General features: G+C 36.8%; 1 protein-coding gene across 7 annotated transcripts in view; it reads right to left on the bottom strand.

The window, feature by feature from the left end:
- CNTN6 (contactin 6) overlaps window positions 1–20,531 on the bottom strand; it is a 140,567-nt gene that overhangs the window by 64,397 nt on the left and 55,639 nt on the right. For 5 of the 7 annotated variants that reach the window (XM_069865607.1, XM_069865612.1, XM_069865611.1 and 2 more), the window contains 2 exons: window positions 19,227–19,353; window positions 12,332–12,507 (listed from right to left, as the gene is read on the bottom strand). In XM_069865607.1, the coding sequence (XP_069721708.1) occupies window positions 12,332–12,507; window positions 19,227–19,353 (303 nt within the window). Of the gene's footprint in view, window positions 1–12,331; window positions 12,508–19,226; window positions 19,354–20,531 lie in introns of those variants that run through there. The other 2 variants (XM_069865609.1, XM_069865613.1) reach the window with 2 other exon arrangements.

Raw genomic sequence — 20,531 nt, 5'->3', positions numbered from 1 at the left:
TTTGGACTCAGCTGTGTGTGGCAAGAAGTTGTCATTTTCAGCTGGGAACATTTGCAGACCTAAGCAAGATAGTTATGTGCTCAGAACAAGCAAAACATATGGCATTTTGTGGAAACTGAATTAGAGAATGACAGGGCTTTCTCTGATGTAAGTGGGAGTACTTGAGGTGAATGAGGCTTTCAGCTCCTTACCAGGTTTGAAGGGAGGAATGTGGAGAAGGGATAGGCCAGAGCTTTTTTCAGCTGGTATAAGTCAGCTATTCAGTGAAAGAGAGTAAACCCACAATGGAGTGATGTGTTTACCTGAAGTGATGGTCTATGGAGCTAGAAACTAATTAGAACTGATATACCCAAATACTTTGTGCCAAGGTACCTGTGTTAATAAATACAGGCACACAGCATTTAGCATTTTAAGGCTAAACATTGATATAATTGCCAATTGCCAATTGTATCATGAATATAGCTCTTCTAACTTTCCCTCACCATCACCACCACTATTATTCTCGCATCACATCTAGGTGGAACGTTTTTAATATAAAAAAAACCCTTACAAATATTGGAGTGGTAGGTTTAACTTGCACAATGGAATGTGTCAAGACATGGGTCAGCATTTCTGAGACTAGGGAAATGCTTCTTAAATATGTCTGATAGGAGCAAAATCTTAATCACAAGTATCAACTTATTTGTTTAAACCTCCCAACCATGTGTTTGAAATTCCTGAAACTCCTCAAGGATGGGCGTAGCACTTTCAAATCAGATTATTTTAAGAACAAGCACAGGGCAAATCTGTATTACTAAATAGCGAACAAGGAAACTGGGGTGTTTTAGTATATGAAATTGTTACAGACAATTAGAGGAAGTCCAATTTATCACCTTGTATAATTACTAACAGTTCATCTGAATTAATGTAATTTCATGCTTTCTTGAACTTTTGATTTTTTTATAAATGTTTTGTCATTACATAATCCCAAATATTATACTTGTAATTACTTGTTATTGAAATGTGCAATGAATGTTAAGACATTAGTAGTAAGAGCACTTTACAGATTAGCCATGCTCCTGAGGACAAATCAATTTTTTTTCACATTTCCATGTGGCTGTGTCAAATAATGATAGGTCATGTCTGTTCCAGATTCTTGTGTTTTTCTTATTGGTTATGATATATTGCAATATGATCAGTGTTACTGTATGTGATGTATCACAACAGAAATTCTTGTGCAGAGAAATGGGATAAAATTACTGCCTCAGCATTTTTTTAAAAGAAGCTCATGGTTATGATTTGGAATAAGCATTTCTAACACCTGTTATGTGTTGACAATTAGTTGCCTTCACTTGGCTGTGACTGTAATGAATTAGAGGGCCCATTGGTAAGTGTGGATTTGGATTCAATGCCTAATCCAGAAGAATCAAGTCTGTTACAGCTGCAAATCGGAAAGCTAGAGTTTACTGGATCTTTTAAATTATCTCAATCTGTCCCATACTTGGCCAGATTTTGGGTTTGTTTTTTCCCCTCTTTCACACAGAAAGCCTCAAACTTTCATTGGGATAAAACCTGTGTAGATAAAGACTGTGCCTATTGCTGGAAGGTTGTGGTCATCTGTTTAGACCACTGCAGAAGATCTCTTGTGCATCTAGCAGTCTCTTGCTTCTCTTCAGTATTGTTCTACTGCAAGATCTTGCAGGACAGCAGTACCAACTTCTTGTAGTTTGGTTACCAATAGAGTGTTATGCAAATATCCTTCTTTCCCTAAATATCTCCCAAAGGAATGGCTAATCTTATTTCCTACGACTTTCACTGGGAAGCAAACTTCTTTAAGCTTTCAGAGCTGTAGCAAACTTGTTAAACCCTCTGACAGTTTCTTTGTCTTGATAATGATGTCAATACATTAATCTTTTTCCCTTTACCATCTAATCTCAATTTTTTTTAAATGTTCTGATTGATTTTCTATGAATTCAATTCTGAGATTAAGAGTGGTGTTATCTCTAATTAAGGTGTCTTAAAGCTGCTTAGCATTTCCTATTTCCTGGTTTGTTTTTTTTTTCTTTTAAATACTTTCATTTTCCACTAAATATCTACTGAGTTCTCCTCTTCCTTTGTTTGAAGTACACTTGAGCCTCCACTTTGTCAGTGTTTTAAGATCATGGGGCCTAGAGGACTTGAAGCTTATCCAACCAAGACAAGCCTGGGCAACACCTGTGTGTCCCTTTTCTCAAGGACAGGCTAAAAATCAACTGTAGTTCTCACTTTTTGTTCTAGTTTTGCATCTGAGGTGAATACTGCATCCCATTCTGGTTAAAAGAGAAAATTGCTGCCTTATTCCCCCTGGAAAAGGCCACCAGGAAAGCCCTGCTGCTGGTCTTGCCCCAAAGCCATACTCCTCTCTGCCCCTACAGTGCAGTCTGCAAAACCAAGGGGGGAAAAAGCACAATTGCTTGGTCTTGCCCTTCTCTAAAGCCTTATAATCAAACAAGGACCTTCATCAGTGCTCCTTTCTTTATTTAAATTGCCTTGGAGCTTGTAAGGGGAAAGGAACTGTAATTTAAACATTAGGATGCACAGAGGCCCCAGGTCTTCAATTCAGTTTAAATGGTATGAATAACCAATCCAGGCACTAATTTTCAAGGTGGGGAGCGATAATTTTTGCCATGGCCTGATTGTCTTTTTCAATTAAAGAGTGAAAATGCCCTTTACAAAGTAATATCAAGCTTCTCTAGAGGAAAAAAGTGGAAGGTCACAATTAAATTAAACAGGGAGAGTGTGTGTGGGGGGAAATCCTTAGCTGCCTTGATTTTGTTTGGGTTTTTTATTTTTATTTATACAGCAAGAAACCAAATGCAAAGAAACATGCAGTGAGGCTGTACTGTTGGTCTACATCTGTTTTTTGCTATTTTTTTCCCCTTTTACAGAGTTAGTGACATTAAATATTAAAGCTCTCTTCTGAACCAAACACGAGACTTGCACCAAGCAGTAAGTGTTGATGCAGCCTTAGGGCTGTTGCTCTAAACTCCATCTGTAGGCCAGAGGCATGTTCAAGGATCTGACCGTCTCAAAGGGAGAGGGACGCAAGAAATATATTTTTAATATTTTATATTCCTGAACAGTTTTCTCACCTGTCACAGCAGAGTTCATTTGTCACATGTCATCAGAGTCACTTTGCCATCTGCATGAGTTTTCTCCAGATTGAAGTGCTCTTAAAAACAGATTTCTCTTCCTAGTCTAAATCTTTTGAGCATGATTTATCCCTGCCAGAACTGTGGTGGTTTGACTAACTTACACCAGACATGGCCCTGGCCCCATGTATCAAACTACCTCTTGGCAGGGATGTTAACTCTTAGATAAAACTGAGTTATTTAGTTTATATTTCCCCATCCTCCTGCAGAGATTTGGTTTCCCAGGGTGTGTGGAGATGGTTCATGAACTCGTCCCTTCCCTTGGACCTTGACCTTCTTGTTGGCAGTGAGCAGCCATACCCCTTGTCCTGTAAAGAGCCCATTTTAATTTTGTGTCCAGGGTCCTGCTGGATACCTCCTGTTAAACACCCTACTGCCCCACTTCAGGCTGTTTTTTTCTTTTTATAAAGCTTTTATCAACAAGATAATCTATGCTCATAACACATGTAATAAAAAATGACAAGAGAAGGCTCTCGTGCGCTGCTGAAAGTCTCTAACAAGGACATCTATGCATACCTTATCCCTTCCCAAATACCTGCCCAGACCTTTGGAGATCTTCATCCAGCACAGAATTACTTCTTGCAGAATTACTTTGCGTTACTTGGTGGTGTCTAATTACTAGACACCACCGCTTCACCTTGCTCAGTCCAGCTGCAAAGTCATCAAAGGCTTCCTTCATAGAATCATAGAATGGCTTGGGTTGTAAAGGACCTTAAAGATCAAAAACCCCTGCTGTGGGCAGGGACACCTCCTGCCAGACTAGGCTGCTCAAGACCCATCCAACCTGGCCTAGAACATTTCCAGGGAGTTGGCAGGATTCCTTCCAAAAGGAATGTCAAGATTTACCTGAATGACTGATGTAAAGGAATTTTTAATGAGAATCTTCAGGTGGGATTTCAGGTGTACTAGATGTTATTTATACCTCTTCAAGTACCATTTAAAAAAGAGTATTTATAGCTCAGTGCATTCTCTGTACAGGATATGGTTTGCCTATTGGGAAAAAGTATGCCTATGGCTTAGTCCTTGGCACCATGAGAAGTATTAAAGATATACTCTTTCCTTCTTCCACATAAGCTACAGGATAGAGAAGTTTATCTTGTACCTTAAAACCTTTCTATTGGGATCAACCATCACTGCAAAAACAACTGAGTAATTTCACTATTTTTGTTCAAAAAAGCCAGTCATTTACTCTGCAGAATTCAATTCATTCTTTTTTTTTTCCTTGCAAGCCTCTCCCTGTAACTTTTCTTTTTACTTTTTTGTCATACCAAAGAATGAAGAAGCTCATGTAGATATTATGGATATTTCACTCAATTTAGTGGAATCTAATTCATATTGTCTGTAGTGAAAGTAGAACGGATAAAGAGAAAATCACCTAAACTGCAAATATAGACTGGTTTTATCCTTCAAAAATATTAAATTTTATCAATTGAAATCTAGCAGCTCTGGGACCTGTAGGTGCTTTGTTACTTACCATACCTCAATCACATATAGTGCTTTTCCAATATAGCTTGCAATGGCCTGATTTAGGATAAACACTTTCATAGCGTCTACAGAATAGTAAGTAATAGTTAGATAATCTTCAAATACTTATACATCCCCTATTACTACTTTATCTGACTAGCACCCTGCCTATAACACTCATTGCAACATCTCTGTAATGTATGTCTTCATAGATAAAGAATTTCTGTGTAAGAGGCATAAGCGCCTCCTTTTATAACAAAAGTTTAAGCAATTAGTCAAATAGAACAAAATGGCTTTAACAGTGTTTTGATACAGCACAGCCTTGAACATACTCTGAGATCTTTAAAACTATTTGAGAGAGGAAATAAATGCAGGTTGGGTTTCTGATGCTACTTGGTCTGCTCTGATATTAAATAAAAGGGAAATGTGGCTACTATCTGCTCCAGCTGGTATGTTTAACAAGAGAGAGGAGGTGATGACTGCCTTTGGTGTGGATGGATATTAGGTGGGCTTTGAGGGCACAAAGTAAACCCAAATCTCTAGGGAGAAGTGGAGGAAGTAAACCCCCTTGATTACGTAGGTGTACCCATGTATTCTGGTTTTAAGACTCTAGGCTGTTCTTTCTGTCTTCAGGAATGCCTGGAAATTTGCATAATCCTATTATTGTAGCATCTGAGCTTTAAAATAGAAATGCTATTATCACCCTGCCTTGCCCTGTCAGCAAGCAGGTGAAACCCTAGCAGGCGCCCTGTTTCATCACTGTTGAATGGTTGTTGATGGCTCCTGGTTTTTCATAAGCCCATAAGAGCCTCTGTGTGCACAGACTTCTGCAAAGAGATAAATACTTGAAAGCTCAACAAGATACACAGTCAAACTGAATGTAGTGAGGTCTTGCAGCATTTTTTGTCTCTGAGCAAATAAGCTGTATTGCTTATAGTCTGTTCTCTGCAAATGTTCTGCTTAAAGTAGCCTTGAAGGAAATGCAGTGGCTGGAGCAGTGTACAGGCCCCTCATAGCAATGCATATCAGGTTCTCACCATGTTTTTCTTAATTTTGTGGGGAAATATTTTGAAGAAGAGGAAAAAAAGAAAATATGCCTGAGGCTGCTGTCTGCTCCATGGAGAGCATCCATTAAGTAAAGACCTTGATGTTGACTCCCACCATGGGGAACTGCTGCAGAGAGTGTTCGAGCTCTGGTACAAAGTGTCCATAGCAATAAGATCTGATAAATGAAAGTTCAGTTTCTTTTTACTCCAGGCAGAGTTTTGACAAAATATGGGCTTTACATCCAAATAATAATGTGGTTTTGGTGTGTTTACTGTAGCTTATTCTATTCAGAAGCCTGCACCCCACCTACCCATACACAGGGGGATGTACGTACTGCTGCAGTAGTTATATTGGATTCTTTACCTGTGGTTAAAAGTCTAAAAGGTAATTTTGAGCTCTAAGCCTATTTAGTGACATAAGGAGAGATGACAGTAGTATTTCCATCCTCCAGATAGGATCTATTTGCAACCTGCAATAGCAAGGCTCCCTGCAATCTTTTCTCGGCTGCTGATGAAATGATGCAGATTTTGAGATTTTCAGAATCATTGAGGGGGATGTGTAGAGCCTGGAAAGGACAGGGTTTTATGTCTGATTCTCCACATATTTTCAAGTTGAGATATGATTTTATGATTATGCACAAGGAAGTACTTTTTGGAAAAAAAACAGGAAGCTAGGCTTAATGCACTACTTTGCATATGTAGGTTATAAAATGATGTGAATGGAGGCAAGTCTCTGACTTCACCTGAAGTGTCCCTATAGAGGATAAGGGAATGCAGTAAATGAAGTAAAATTTCAGGAGATGTATCTTTGGTGATGTACTTCTGCCACTAGAAAGCTGAGCTCTTTTCTCCTCCTTTTTACTCTTCAGTTATCAGTTGGCCATCCCTGAGTGCCTACTGAATGCTAAATTGAGAAGCACGTACCTCCTTTTGAAAAAGAAATTGCAGCATTCATTCTTTCAATATAAGCTGCTAGATAGCCTGATCAGTATGCCAGCCCTTGCACGCAGTGGTGAATTAACAATCAATTTAAAGACCCAGAGCACTCTAAGCAAGGTGGAAGGTACAACATCTAGTACACATTTTAATCAAATGTATTTGTTACAGGGGGATTTCTGAAGACATGCAGTACCACAGTACAACTGATCTAGAAGTCTGTGCTATTTAAGTTAAAACTCATGCATGTTTTGACTTTGCAAATTCAGAAAATCTGATCTAAATGTATTGATTTTTCCATTTCAGAGCATATAGTACATATGACATTTTTAGGCATGCTGTATTGCTTTGTGATGTTTGTGTAATTTGTGCGCAGTCAGAGGTAAATAACATGATGAATTAATCAGATGAAAAGTGGGCTTTCATGCTAGCTGAGCATCTCACAGACAGTCATTCTAAAAGGGTTTTGCAAATGCTCCAACTGTCACGATCTAGTGAAGACTAAAAGGACTTTGTTGCTTATAATGTATTTCCCATGAAACGGTTAAATGATAATGCTAGACTATTATTTTGTTTCAGAATGGAAAAACTGTCCAGAAAGAATCATTGCAACTTTAATTTGTTATCTGAGCAAAACTGTCATTTTATGTCTATCTGACAAAAGGTATGCAAGAGCACTTGGGAGCTCTGAATTTATTCTGAGGTGCTCCAACACTACCACACTCATTCACACTGCTATGAGCACCTCAGCACTGGCCAAGAGGAGGGAGGAGGTGTGTATTTAGAAAAAAGCTATTGAGAATAAGCACTAAGCAAAACCCCTAAATGTCCCTTTGAAAAAGACAGGGATGTAGCTGCAGCCCCAAAATGCCATGGACAAATCCTTCCTTAGGAGGATAGTTATTCTGTACCACTGGGGGAACTTTTAAATACATGGTCTAATGTATGTCTCTACTGTGTGCCCTTCCATTTGGTTCAGGATAAAATGACTAATCCTATCCACAAAATTATATTGTCATTGTTTCCCAGAATTCATGGTTAATAATTGGGGCCAAAGGTCTGAGAAAGCTGCAATCATCGCAACTGTCTATCTTTTGATGGTAGAACAATTTGATTGAGAATATCATTTAAGATCCCTAGGCGACTAATGTTTTCAATTAATACTGAATTTCCTGGGCTTATGTCCTGAATAGTTATAAATTAGGTTCACAAATGATTTGTTTTCATGGTAGAGTACTTTTTTTTCTTAGTTTTTTTTAATTGCACTTCTTGTTTCTCCTACACGTCTGTTAATATGTCTGTTATAAACATGTATGAGAAGCAAGAAAATTAGTAATAAGCCTGGACAGGCTGCTTTACTGCAGCTACTTATAGGGATTTCCCTCAAGATCAGTTGTTTACACACGGTTACTTTTACTTAAAACTGATGAAATAATTAAAACAAATCCCCTGTGTGCTTGGGATAGAACTCTCATTGAAGCCATACTTAAACAGTTCTCTACAGCAGGTTTTTTGTTTGTCTTTTTAAGGCATGAAATGCAATTTAGATGCTCTTCATTGATGAAAACAGTTTTGCAAAACACCTCATTAATACTCATGTGAATGCCTCTTGTCACCATGCAGAAGAAAATTCTGGGTTTACTGATCAAAATACTACTTTAAACCAAGATGCCTTTTTTTGGGTTTTTTTGAGTTTTGATTGTGACTGTGATCCCATTATCTCTGGCTCAGAAGTGATAGCTGTGTTTGTGTCTGGTCAGGTTCTGTAGTGTCTTTAGGAGGTGGCTTTGCTGGTGGTGAGGCTCAGGGCAGCTGCTTCATCAGAGGTATCTCTTCTGATGTGCATGCAGGAGAAGCAAAGCCTGTGACATCTGGGAAGCTTGTGCACAAATATCTTCATTTCAGTTTGGAAACTAAGTTTAAAATCTGAAGAAAAACCATTCCATGTGCTCATCTCTTCCTTCAAGCTGACTCTCTTGCATAGTTCACAAAGATGAACTCCCCACTTTGATCTTCGCTTCGTGTAGAGCTGAAGCATTATTGGTGACCTTGTGTTGGGTGTCAAAACTGAGCTTGAAGGGAGGAAAGTACCATGTGGGTGGCAGGTTATGACTTGAGAGCAAAGCTCAAAACTCCAGTCTGCATGAGGACCCCAGTGTCTGCTACAGTGTCTGCTGTGGCTACGCAAGCTGGGGTCTGACACCAATGCTTTTAAACCAGATTGAAGATCCAGATCACCAGCTCTTGCGAAATACATTAGCTTTTCAAATTGTACTGCTTTCTGGGTAGCAAGAGAGACACAGGATTTACAGGGAGGCTTCAATTTTATTTATGACAAACCAAACCTTCACCAGGAAGTGCACATAACACAGGACTGCCACCCTATGCATCCTGCTAATGCATTTATGTGCTTTTGCTCTCACTGATGCTGTCTCTCATTTTCAGCTTGTAACTTTAATAATCTATGCCACTTCCTTCTGTACAATATTCCTCCTGCAGCTTTCATTTGACAGCTCTGTTTTTAATAGAGGATAAGCATGAAACTCCAGCTGAAGCTGGAGACATATTTCTTATCTCATACCGCATTTATTTTGCGGCTCATAGACCTCACTATCTTGAACAGAGGGGGAAAAAAAAAAGGATTTTTCACATTTTAAGTTGAGATGTACAATAGGTTTCCAGAGGCTTTGCTAATTCAAACGTGGTTACCTTGTAGTAAAAAGGCAAATATGCATAAATTGTCACTTGGATAATAGGCTTTATTCAACTACAAGTATTTATCATAGTGATTGCAATGATATGCCAAGCAGCCTGATTCAGGGAAGAGTCCCACTTTTTTAAGTATTGTATGAAAGTGTCATAATATCAACATCCACGACTTCCTGGGCTTTATGATATAGCCTGATGTATTGGTTGAAACAAAGAAGTAAGTTAGATGGCAACATGAAAATAAGATATAAGAAATGTTAACTGTGAAATAACTGTTTCAAGGTAATTTGTTCCACTATTCTCTTCAGGTCATTATAACATTTTTCCGTGTACTGTGTTTTTCTGTTGGAAGACAAGTTAAAACTCAGTTTCATTTCACAGTGTTGCTGCTAAATTAAACCATTTTCCTGTATGTTTTTGTTTGCTGATTTAAATGACAACCTTCAATTTGTCTGCCCTCTTTTATATGGGAAAGGATGCAAACGCCTGTCACCACTAATGAAAAGGTAATGGGCTGCTTGAATATGCAATGTATTTATTATTATATGGTTGCTGTTAAGAACTGGAGGTTTAAAGCAGGATGGTAGCCGTGGGTTTGTCTGCTGATGTGGACAAGCAAGACTCAACTTTGTTGTGACCTTCTCTCCACAGTAACTTTCAGAAGTGTTTTTATGGGAGTATGGAGCCTAAGGAAAGCAACTGCTCGATATCTAGCTGATTTTGATTGTCTTATATTGGCATGAAACTTCAAACTATTAGTGATTTAAGTGTTTTGATGGCAATGCTTTCTCAGCATGGAGCATTAAAGAACTGGTGTTTAACAGCTGAAAATACTTAAAGTCATGACAGTCTGTTTTCTGGCAAACAGGTCCTCTAGCTGCAAAGTAACATTATTGGCTGCATTGCACTGAGATGCGCTTTGCCTCAGACCGGAAATCACACAGAATTTTTTCAAGTTTGCATGTCTGAGTGCAGACCCCTGGCCTGCAGACGTATCTGGGATGGGGCAATTGCCAGAGGGCTCTTCAGAGCTGCCTTGCTCTCTGTGGGAAGGTGCACATCCATGTAAACTTGGTCTCATAAAGAAAAGTGTGCATTGTGGTGTACAGTTTCCTTTTTCTACTAGGGAAAACTGAAAAAGGATCACATTTCTAACACAAGCTTGAGGGTTATACGCTTCTGTGCCAACCAGCATCTTTTGTTCTCTTCAGGACTATCAGGGATGCATTTGTGAATGAGGGTCAAACATAGACTGACATCCTGAGAAAGGGCCTTTCTCCTCTCTCTCTCCCCCTTACTAGTGAGGCTTTTCTCATTAACTTTCTTTTCTTTCTTTCACTTTCAGCTTTCTCCAAACCTTTCTCCTAGCAAAGAGTTAAAATTAGACATTTTCTGGAGTTTCTTTTGGTCCTATGCATTGTAATCAAATGGTAATAGGTAAAAGTAAACATAGAAAGCTTTAGGAAGGAAGTGTAATTAAATATTATGCAAAGAAACACTGGCCAGAAGCGTTTGTATATCTTAAGAGCTGGTGCACCAAGATATTACGATTCCCAGTGGGCTGGGAGAGCACTCACTGGGAAATCAAAGGGCTTCTGGGAATTTGAATCATGGACAGAATTTTCCTGGAAAAGATTAGATCATTGAGTAATGTGATATATGGACTAATCAGTACAGCTTGCTTTCTTTTATAGATATTCCTGTTTTTCTTTCGTTTCCCCTCCTTTTTTATTTTTTTATACCTCCTTTATGACTTCATTTGAAAGTATTCCTTTTCTTCAGATCTTTTCCCAGTTTCACTCCTGGCCTATGCTGGTTCATTGTGGATTACTGATTCCATAGACAGTTTTGAGGTAGCCATCTACTGTTCACTCTTTCTAAAATGGAATTTGTTTTGCCGCTAAAAAATTTTCATCTCTAGATCTTGAAATAGTTTCCCATACAGGAAGACTGGGTTGCTAAGATATTTCAGAAAAAGTAGGAAAAATAATCAAAATTTTTATTTCCGTTTAACGGGCTCTTGGGAGTCAAAAGCTCTTGGAAATATTCAGGGTAAAACATTATTAAATGAGATACTAGTGATGTACCATTTGATCAGCTCTGCTAAGAGAAGGGTCTGTGAGTTATCCTGACCTCTAATGTCTCCTTTGTATAACCCCTGCGACATGAGATTTGCTGTGAGAAATGGAACAAGATTAATAATTAATACGTTTGCTGGTGTCTGAAATAGCGACACAAGGTTGGCTTTAGACACATGTTTTATTAATGAAGTTTGAAAACAATTGCTTTTTCCCAGCAACAGACATCTCAGACCCTTATATTGAAGAAAAAGGAATGGTGCTAATATCTGGGGGGTGTTGTGCTGTTGCTGCTGTTTCCTCACCTGTTCAGGGCATTAACAGAAGTCGGTCACCACATATAAAAGTGAAATAGGTTGTGAAGTGAAATGGGCAACAAACCTAAAATAAATTTTAAATCTTCTGAAGACAGCTTTACCCAATTGAGATGAAATATGCAACATTTCAGAATGTAGCTCACCATTTTGCACATTGTGTAAGGAAAGAGTGTTTCTTATCCTGTTAATGTAACAAAATATCTGTGTCAATTAGGCATACAATGTTTTTATAACTTAGAACTCATTATGTAACAAAGTGGAAAGCCTAACTTTTTGCAGCATCTCCCTCCTAATTGCAATGACCTGCAATATAGCAAAGAAAGCCCAGTCTTAAAGTGGAAACACCTTTATTAAGTGAAAATAATTGCATTCGTATTCCTTGACCTTTCAATTCTCTGAAAGTTATTCTTGTTCCTGTGGGCTAGCAGCCATCATGTTTGGTTTTGTTATTAATATTTAGAAAGAATGTCTTTTTTAAGAATAAGCACTGCTTAAGCAAGCCAAACCTTTTGAACAGAATCACTGACACTTTAATTACCCAATAAATTACAGTTCATGTACAGAATTAATCGGAAAATAATGTTCTAATAAAGATGATCTTCCCAACTTACATGCAAACTGAAGCTTTGCCTTCCTGCTCAGTATTGTTCCAAATGAATTTGTGGCCAAACACTGGTATGTTCCAATATCCTGTTTTTTATGTGGGTTATTGATTGCCAGACTGCCTCCAACCAACCTGTAGTGATAACTCATGGTAAGATCAATATCTGTGCCATTTTGCTTCCACCTTTGAGGGGAAAAAAATCAAATTATGCTTATAATTTACAGAGCCTATTCATATTTATCTTAAATTGTGTGCTGTAGCACACCTATAATGATAAAAATGTAGTTAAATATCACCAAATTACATCATTTTTTACACCAGACTGCTTCTTATATCAATCTTAATGATATCAATAATTATGTTCTTTGAAAAATCTTTACTGCTTTTATGCTAGTCACCAGTGTTCATCCAAATGTCTACAAAAAGTAATTACAACTTATTTGTCCAAACTAAGTTATTCACCCAATTGGGAGTATAGTACATGTCTTGACTACAGTTACCTTACTATTTATAATACAAAAGGCATCTGAATGTGCTTCACAGTCTTTGCAAATGATGCCATAAATTTGGTTACAGAAATGATTTAGAAATATAGATTAGGAAGGATTACATTTCAGAGGACAGACAAAAGCAGAGAGAGAAGTTCTTATAAAGCAAGTTTGAGACATAATGAGAATGTTATTTTAAAACATCATTTGTCCCTGTTAGTCCACTAAATAGAAAATTGATTGTGTCTGCAATATTATGCAGCTATTTACAAATGACAAAAATATATTGTATGTTGTAAGAGGAGAATTTTGGTGGTTTTACCATTAGTCGTATAAGGGTTGGTCTGCATGAGTTCCAAAGGAAAAATATATAAAGGACATCAGTTACAAGTGTTTGCAAACCTTGGGCTTCTTAATGCCAAACTTGACATTGTCAGCAATTCTAAAACCTACATAATCACATATTTGCATCTCCTAATTGTACATCACAACCATCTCTTCAGCTTTTAACTTTTCTGTTGACACATGTGGGTGTGATGCCTACATCTTCATACTATGCAAAGACCAAACAAGAGCTACTAATGGCACACTTTGGGTTTGCGGAAGGTTTTATGGCAGTCTCTGAAATAAAGGCAGTTTTGTCCTTGTTAATTGTTTGAAGGTTTACAGTGTAAAACATTTCTACTACTTGTTATTTGCAGAGATGGACTTAGTGACTGTGATGGTATTTTCCACAGCTAAATTGAAGCAGACTTGTGCCATGATTATATTCCTTGAAGATCTGACCTGAGTATACAGCACAATACTTAACTTCCATCACACATCAAACTTTCCTCTATGCAATCAGACTGGATAGGTAGTTGTTCTTTTTGTGGAGATGCTCAAACTATGCTGTGGATTGCAATCCTGTGTTCCAAGGGAAATCTTGACAAATATGTACAGAAGAAGTGAGGATCCTGACCTTTTACGTGGGCACTTGTTTATCAAGATTAATGATGACCAATTAAAATATTAAATCAATTCTGTGAATAAATTTGAGTAGTAAACTTATCTGGTTCGGACAATCACTGCCTCCTCTTTCATGAATACATCAACATTAAAAAATTTAGACATGACAGTGGACTATCGCTACTTCTTCCTTCAAGTTACATCTGATTCTTGACACTTCTGTACCTCTACTATATTCTTTTTTTGTTTTGCTGTAGTTGGTCTAGGTTTTTGCTGTTGTTTTGAGGGAGTTTGGGCTTCTCCCCCATCCCAAGATAAGGAAAATCTTAGCTGGTGCTCACCCAGAGCCTGTTTTTGGAGGCAGTAGCCTAGCAGTGCTAGGATTTTGCCATATTTCAAGATTTGCATATGCTATATGCTGTCTAAATCTTTCCATTTTCTAATGTAGAATATTCTAGTATTTAGTTTGCCAGTTCTCTTTAATTTAAGAATCAATCACTGAAATAACTGCTGTCATCATTACATGGCTACCAATTAAGCTCTGTAATTGTTTTTCAAAACAAATGCAAAGTTGTTGGCTTAGTTGCTGCAAATGAATTCTTCACAGTATCCTCATAATCATTCTAATCACCGTAGTACAATGATTATTAAACTTTGCATATAGATCAGTGGTTCATCTCCTGGTGTGGGCTTTTTCCTAATTAATATGCTTACATCACTGAAGCAAGTGAATTAATGAATTCATGTGTTAGATGATGATTTAATGACTTTGTGTTTTCTCCAGTATCCTGTCTTATACTCAGAAATATTTGAAGACATATTAAGAAAATTTTAATATAGGTTTGTTGAGGCAGGGATTACCTACATATTTTAATGGACTTCATGCAACCATTGAAAAATACTTTTAGCAGTTATAGGAAATGAATCCTGGGCCATTTTTTTTCAGAACCTAAACTTTTAAAATTGTTTTATATTCTGATGTTGAATTCAGTAGTTCCCTACGAATGTAAGACTTTACAAATCATAGTGATATGTATAACTTAAAAAATCCAACCTGTGTGTTATGAATTGAGAGAACAAATGATTAAATTCCATTTGCCTCAGAATTTAACCTTTTATAGAATACCAGTTATAAAATGTTTCAAATAAATTCTTCATTGAGTTAAAGGCTTTGGGAACATAAATAAGTGGGACTTTACCTAATTTCCATCTTGATTTAAAGATCTCAAGCGAAAGGTAATCTATCTTCTCTTGTTCTTTTCTTTTTAAGTTGTTACCAATTTATGATAACATTTGAATATACCAATATATCAGTATTCTTCAAAGCCAGTGGTTTTGTTAAATCTTTGATGCTGGACTTATTGTGAACTTCCTTCTAAAGTACACTGCAGCAGAATAATTTCAGTTCCATTTATATAAGGATAAACTTGTAGTATGTGATGACTTACTCAAATTTATAGTACTTAATCAATACTTGTGATTTGCTATTCAAATAGTCTTTATCTCAAATCAAATAAAAATGAGGAGGAGTAGAATTTATTAATGAACACGAATATGTGAATAATGTGTATTTACAATGCAGCTGCAAATTATACAATCTGTCTTTAGGGTAATAACTTATAAAAGAATTGTAGAAAATAATGTAATGACTTTCTATCATCTTTTCACACTGAAAAAATATTGATCTAGCTAAAAATCTTCAAAGATGACAGCAATACATAAAACTTATAAAGACGGTGAGGTATTAGAGATCTTTGGAGAATACAGTTATTCTTAGGGCTTGTTTGAGAAATGTCAGTGTTTCATTATACACAGGTTAACTGTTAAGCTGCATACCCACAGGCTTCTGTGGTGTTTAGACTTCCCTTATCGTGTCTGATTAGAGCTTCTTCTGAGTGATGTATCTATTGATGCTATGATCCCAGCACCCCTCCCCATGCTCTGACCTGTGTTGCAGTAAATCCAGTTTAGCTGATGAGACAGCCTGGAGTCATCACCTTAATTTCTGTGTGGATATATGTATACATAATTTAATGGATTATCTTTTTGGTGTACTGTTATAATGAAAATGTTGGGTTTGGTTTTTTTAAGTCTTCACTGCATTCTATGTTTCTTAGACTATTTACACTCAAAGGGAAATATCCTGTTAAGTCACTTGACGCTTTCTTGTAACTGGAAAAAAACCTTACAAAACCCCCTAGTATACAATATTTCCATACAGGAAGATAATAGAAAGTTTAAAAACTGTTGGCTGTGAACAGGAGAATGGAGTTCGAAGGCGTTTCTAATTCTACTCTGCCTTTGAAGTAGAAGCTTCAGTGCGTCAAGGGACAACATTTTAAAGAACAAGTATGATACAATAGGGTTGTAATTCATTTTTCAGTGGAATAAATGAGATAAATGTATTTTGGGGTTTACTAGGAATCATTCTAAAATTTATTGCAATAATTGCAAATCACATAAAATACGGTTATCATTATTGTAGTTTTCATGCTTCTGTTCTCATTTTTACTTGTCTGCTAGTTACCTTCTGTGGTACTTTGTTTTGGATCAAATTTGAATCCCTATCTCATTTTACTGCATCATTTTAAGTTATGCTGACATATCACAGTGTTATAATGGATAATGCTTATGCCAGTTTTGGATTTCTTATTTGTTCTATTGAGTGCTTTCTGTGAAGATTGAGGAAAAAAACTCTGTTTCAAACTTGTATGGAGATGCTAGTTTATGTGAATCCTCTGGGTATTGAATGTAAGTTCAGAAAAAGAGAATCAGGCACCTGAGACCAAACAGGAAAATTCAAACTACTGCAGAAAACACTTGCTTGGTGGGCTCTAGTTGATTTTTTTCTTTTTTTTTTTCCCCTGATGTGGAGGATAGCTAGCTGTACTGAACTGAATAACTTAATGGAATAAAACTGTGGAACAGTGATATGTTTGTAGATATGCTGTAAGCAGAAAAAAGTAAAATTCATTGCTGATAATCCCTCAATCAACTACAACAGAAAAACTCAAGTGCCAAGAATTATAAATCTAACTTGAATGTTTCTTTATTTACCACCACCATCACACAGGGAAACAACTGAAATAATGTACCTGGTATTATAAACAATTTTGACTGTCTAGACCGGGAGTATGATAGGTAAAATGGTGTTTATCAGGACATTTATATAGTTTTCCTAACACGTGTGCTGATCTAGTGATATTTCTATTCATATTTTAATTTCCATTGTAACAAGATCCATGTTCTGTTACTTTCGACAGTGTCCAACAGGAAATTAGTGTCTTATATTTATTACTTAGCTCTTATGCCTACTTCAGTTCTGTGCAATTTTTGCATCATGGCTGTTAGACACAGGATTTTGAAATGAAGTTGCAAAAATTTACTATTATATTCAATATGCTTATAAGATTAATATAATACAATGCATAATAAAATAGGATGTTTAGAAAATGCGAAGCCTTTTTTCTTTAAAGAAAAGGCATTAATCAGCATAACTATTTATGTAAAGTGTGCTAAGTGGCAAGTTAACATGGCTATAACTATATTCCTCTTGCAGTTCTGTATTTCTGAATCAAAGGAATAACTTGCAGAAGTCCTCATAGTTCTTTTCCGTCACCAGCAAAAGCTATGATTTGAATTTCATACTGTGCTTTAATTATCTAAAGTTGTTAGAACTTTAAATATGTGGGCTCAATCCTTATCTTGATAAAACTGGCACTAGCTCTAGTAAAATCAAAGAAAAGTGCTGAAGACTTCCCATTCCTTTCAGGTCACAGTGAAAAGCTCCCAGACTGTGATAGCAGCAGTGATAGTCTGATAACTTCTAATTGACCTAGATGGTTCACTCCCAGATGTCTTCCTAGAGTAACTGAGACTTTACAAAATGTCCTTATAGTACAAAGAAAATAATCTAATTAATTGATAAGTAGAAAAAAGTGAAAGAGAAAATATGAATATCAGATATAAGACAGGAGAAAACTTCATAGATATCCTGCCTAGTTAAACCTGCTCTCTCTACTGTTTGTGCATGTGAGGGGTCCACGATGGGAATATGAGTCAATTTTTATAGGACTCTTGAGGAAGCTGCCTGTATAAATGAATGTGAAGGAAATGAATGGGTGAACTGGAAAGACTGGAAATTCATGACATGAACCAGTAAGATATGTACGTTAAAATCAGGATGATCAAATAGGATGGGACATGAGTGAGGAAATTCTACTCGTAAGAAGAGAAGCTACACTGTGGAAAGAAGAAAGTATTCCCTTGCTAGCACAATATCTGGAAACAAATTAATACATGGAATATAGAAGCCAAGTTGATAAGTTGTAGTGGTTCTTTACAGAGGAAACTCTTGTGTGAGCAGTTAAAAACTATTGAACAATTGCTGTCTAAGTGTTTGGTAGGACATAATTTTCTTCCATATCTTGCACAAATATTTTTTTTCTAAAAAAATTTCCTTTTCAAAGACAATTATTTTCCCCATTCTGTTCTGAAAAAGACAGTCATTTTTCCTCAGATTTCCTGCTTTTCCTGTTATTGGACCTATGTTTCCAAATCCTTTGTGCAACAAGCCATTTTAAGTGATGCGTCCATTGTTATTGAATAAACAAACAATTCTATGTACTGAAGTCTTATTGAGTATACAGAGTATTATAAGGTAGATATCAGAGCCATGACTTGCTTGTTCTCTAAATAAACACTATAAATAAATATATACATGAATGTTAGAATAAGAAATTGGCAAGGATGTTTTGTTGTTTTGGGTTTTTTTTTTTGCTTTCCAAGCATTTATTGATGTATATAAAGTTATATCAAATACAGATGCACAGCATCTCTGTTTTTTTCAGTTTTCACAGCTGTTCTGTGGATTCAGCAGTAATTTTGTATGTTTTAAAATACTTTGGGGACAATTTTCAATGATGTGCTTTATTTTCCTGTGTTAATTTTACTCAACAGCAGACTAGTAAAAATATTTTTCCTTCATTCCTCAAATTTACTGTGTCTGCATGGCTTAACACTTCACTAGTTTCATCCTTTTTCCCTTCAGATTTCTGACAAGGGGGCTGCTAATGATCTGATACCATCACAATGTAAATTAAGTACCTTAAACATTAATATATCCTTTTTTTTCTTTAAATAAAATTGGTGATTGTGTAATTGACTAGTTCTTGAAGCAGCCTTAGCCCCAGGACCTTCCTTGTACTACATCAGCATCAACTCTGCCAACAAAAAATCCTCTCTTGTGGCAGTAAACAAATTTGGGGTATTTTTATTGGTTGTACTCCCAAACACAGAAAAGCAAGAAACAGTCCTAAAGCCCAGTTGTGGGGCTGTGTTTTCTGGCTGTAGCCAGTCTTGTTGTGAGCACTCACTACATTTTGAGGTATGCATGACAGTGCACTGTTTATTAAAAGACAATTAAATGTTTTGTAGTGAAAAAATATTTTTCAAAGTTGACTTCACCTGTAGTATGGGAGTGGGTATCCTTCAGCTGTACAGTTTAGCAGGATTTCTGGATTTGCTGAGCCCATAGAATAAGTGATGTCATGTGGCTCTTGGATAAAAATAGGACCATGAAAGGTTTCTTCTCCTGAGAAAGAAAAACAATAATTTAAAATTAGTCATCTTTAGTGTGTCCTTACACATGAAAATATCCTTTGCTGTTCTTTGCTTTTTGTCAAATGTTAAGGTCTGTTACTATATTCAGCAGAGAATCCAGCTCCAGACATTTGGTTATTAAGGAGGAAATATTTCAAGTTTGATAATAAAATCACATATCCTAGGTGCTGGTGATTTATTTTGCAAGTGACAGTGAAGACTACTTACTTTGCTTATTTCCTATGGAAGCTATATATCTATTACATCTTTCCCCATCCACCTGTTGCTTGTGCTTTCGATGGTGACTAAAAGCAGGAAAGGGTGAAGGCTTTTTCTGGTGCTTCTACTTCCCTGCTCACCTTGTGAAGTGGAAGCATCAGCCTCATGTCACCCTATGAAATACAGGCAGCTCACTGACTGCAGCCAAACTCTAACAACAGAGATGTTTCCATATTGTCCATGAGCACATACAGCATGGGAGAGGGAGAGCTAGCCCTGCTAGCAAACCAGCAAATAAATTCTGTATCAGGAAGTCTGTTGTGGTGAGGCTGTGGTCCTGCGCTTTTCTCAGCTGCTGCAAGTAAGTCTTGCTCTAATGACACCAGCAGAGCCTCCTGCTCCATCCACAAAGATGATCAGTTGTCCCAATGCATTAACTCAACGTGCACCCCCAGGCAGTTCCCCAAGCTCCATCACCCCAGCCAGGTCAGCTCTGACTGCTGGCATCCTGTCAACTTAAGTTCTTTCTGCAGAGCCAGAGGCAGCTGTAGAGAGTACCTGTCAAAACCCAAATCCTCTGTATCTATCAGCTGTATATGTGTTCATCTCCCTTCCTTTTCAACTACTTCAGTCTATTATATTTCCTCTAAATTTAAAAAAAAAGCCAGATCAGCCTGGTTGTCATCTTTCATCTTTTTGTTAGACTTTGTTTTTCTAATTTGTAATCCTGGAATTGTATGAATAAATTGATTTATCTGGCGTAATGTGAATGTAATATTTAATTTTTTACAATATAGTTTGTTTTTAATATCTGAAATATTTTTAACTAAACCAGAAAAGTTATCAATGCCATCTTCCTAGTCATAAGTTTTGGGGTTTTTTTAATACTGATTAACGTAGTCACTTTTCTACTTCAGTGGACCTAAAGTAAAGAATATCTGGTAAAACTCT

The sequence above is a fragment of the Phaenicophaeus curvirostris genome, chromosome 11 (assembly GCF_032191515.1).
Source record: "Phaenicophaeus curvirostris isolate KB17595 chromosome 11, BPBGC_Pcur_1.0, whole genome shotgun sequence".
NCBI classification, from domain to species: domain Eukaryota; kingdom Metazoa; phylum Chordata; class Aves; order Cuculiformes; family Cuculidae; genus Phaenicophaeus; species Phaenicophaeus curvirostris.
This window is presented reverse-complemented; position numbering and strand designations above follow the sequence as displayed.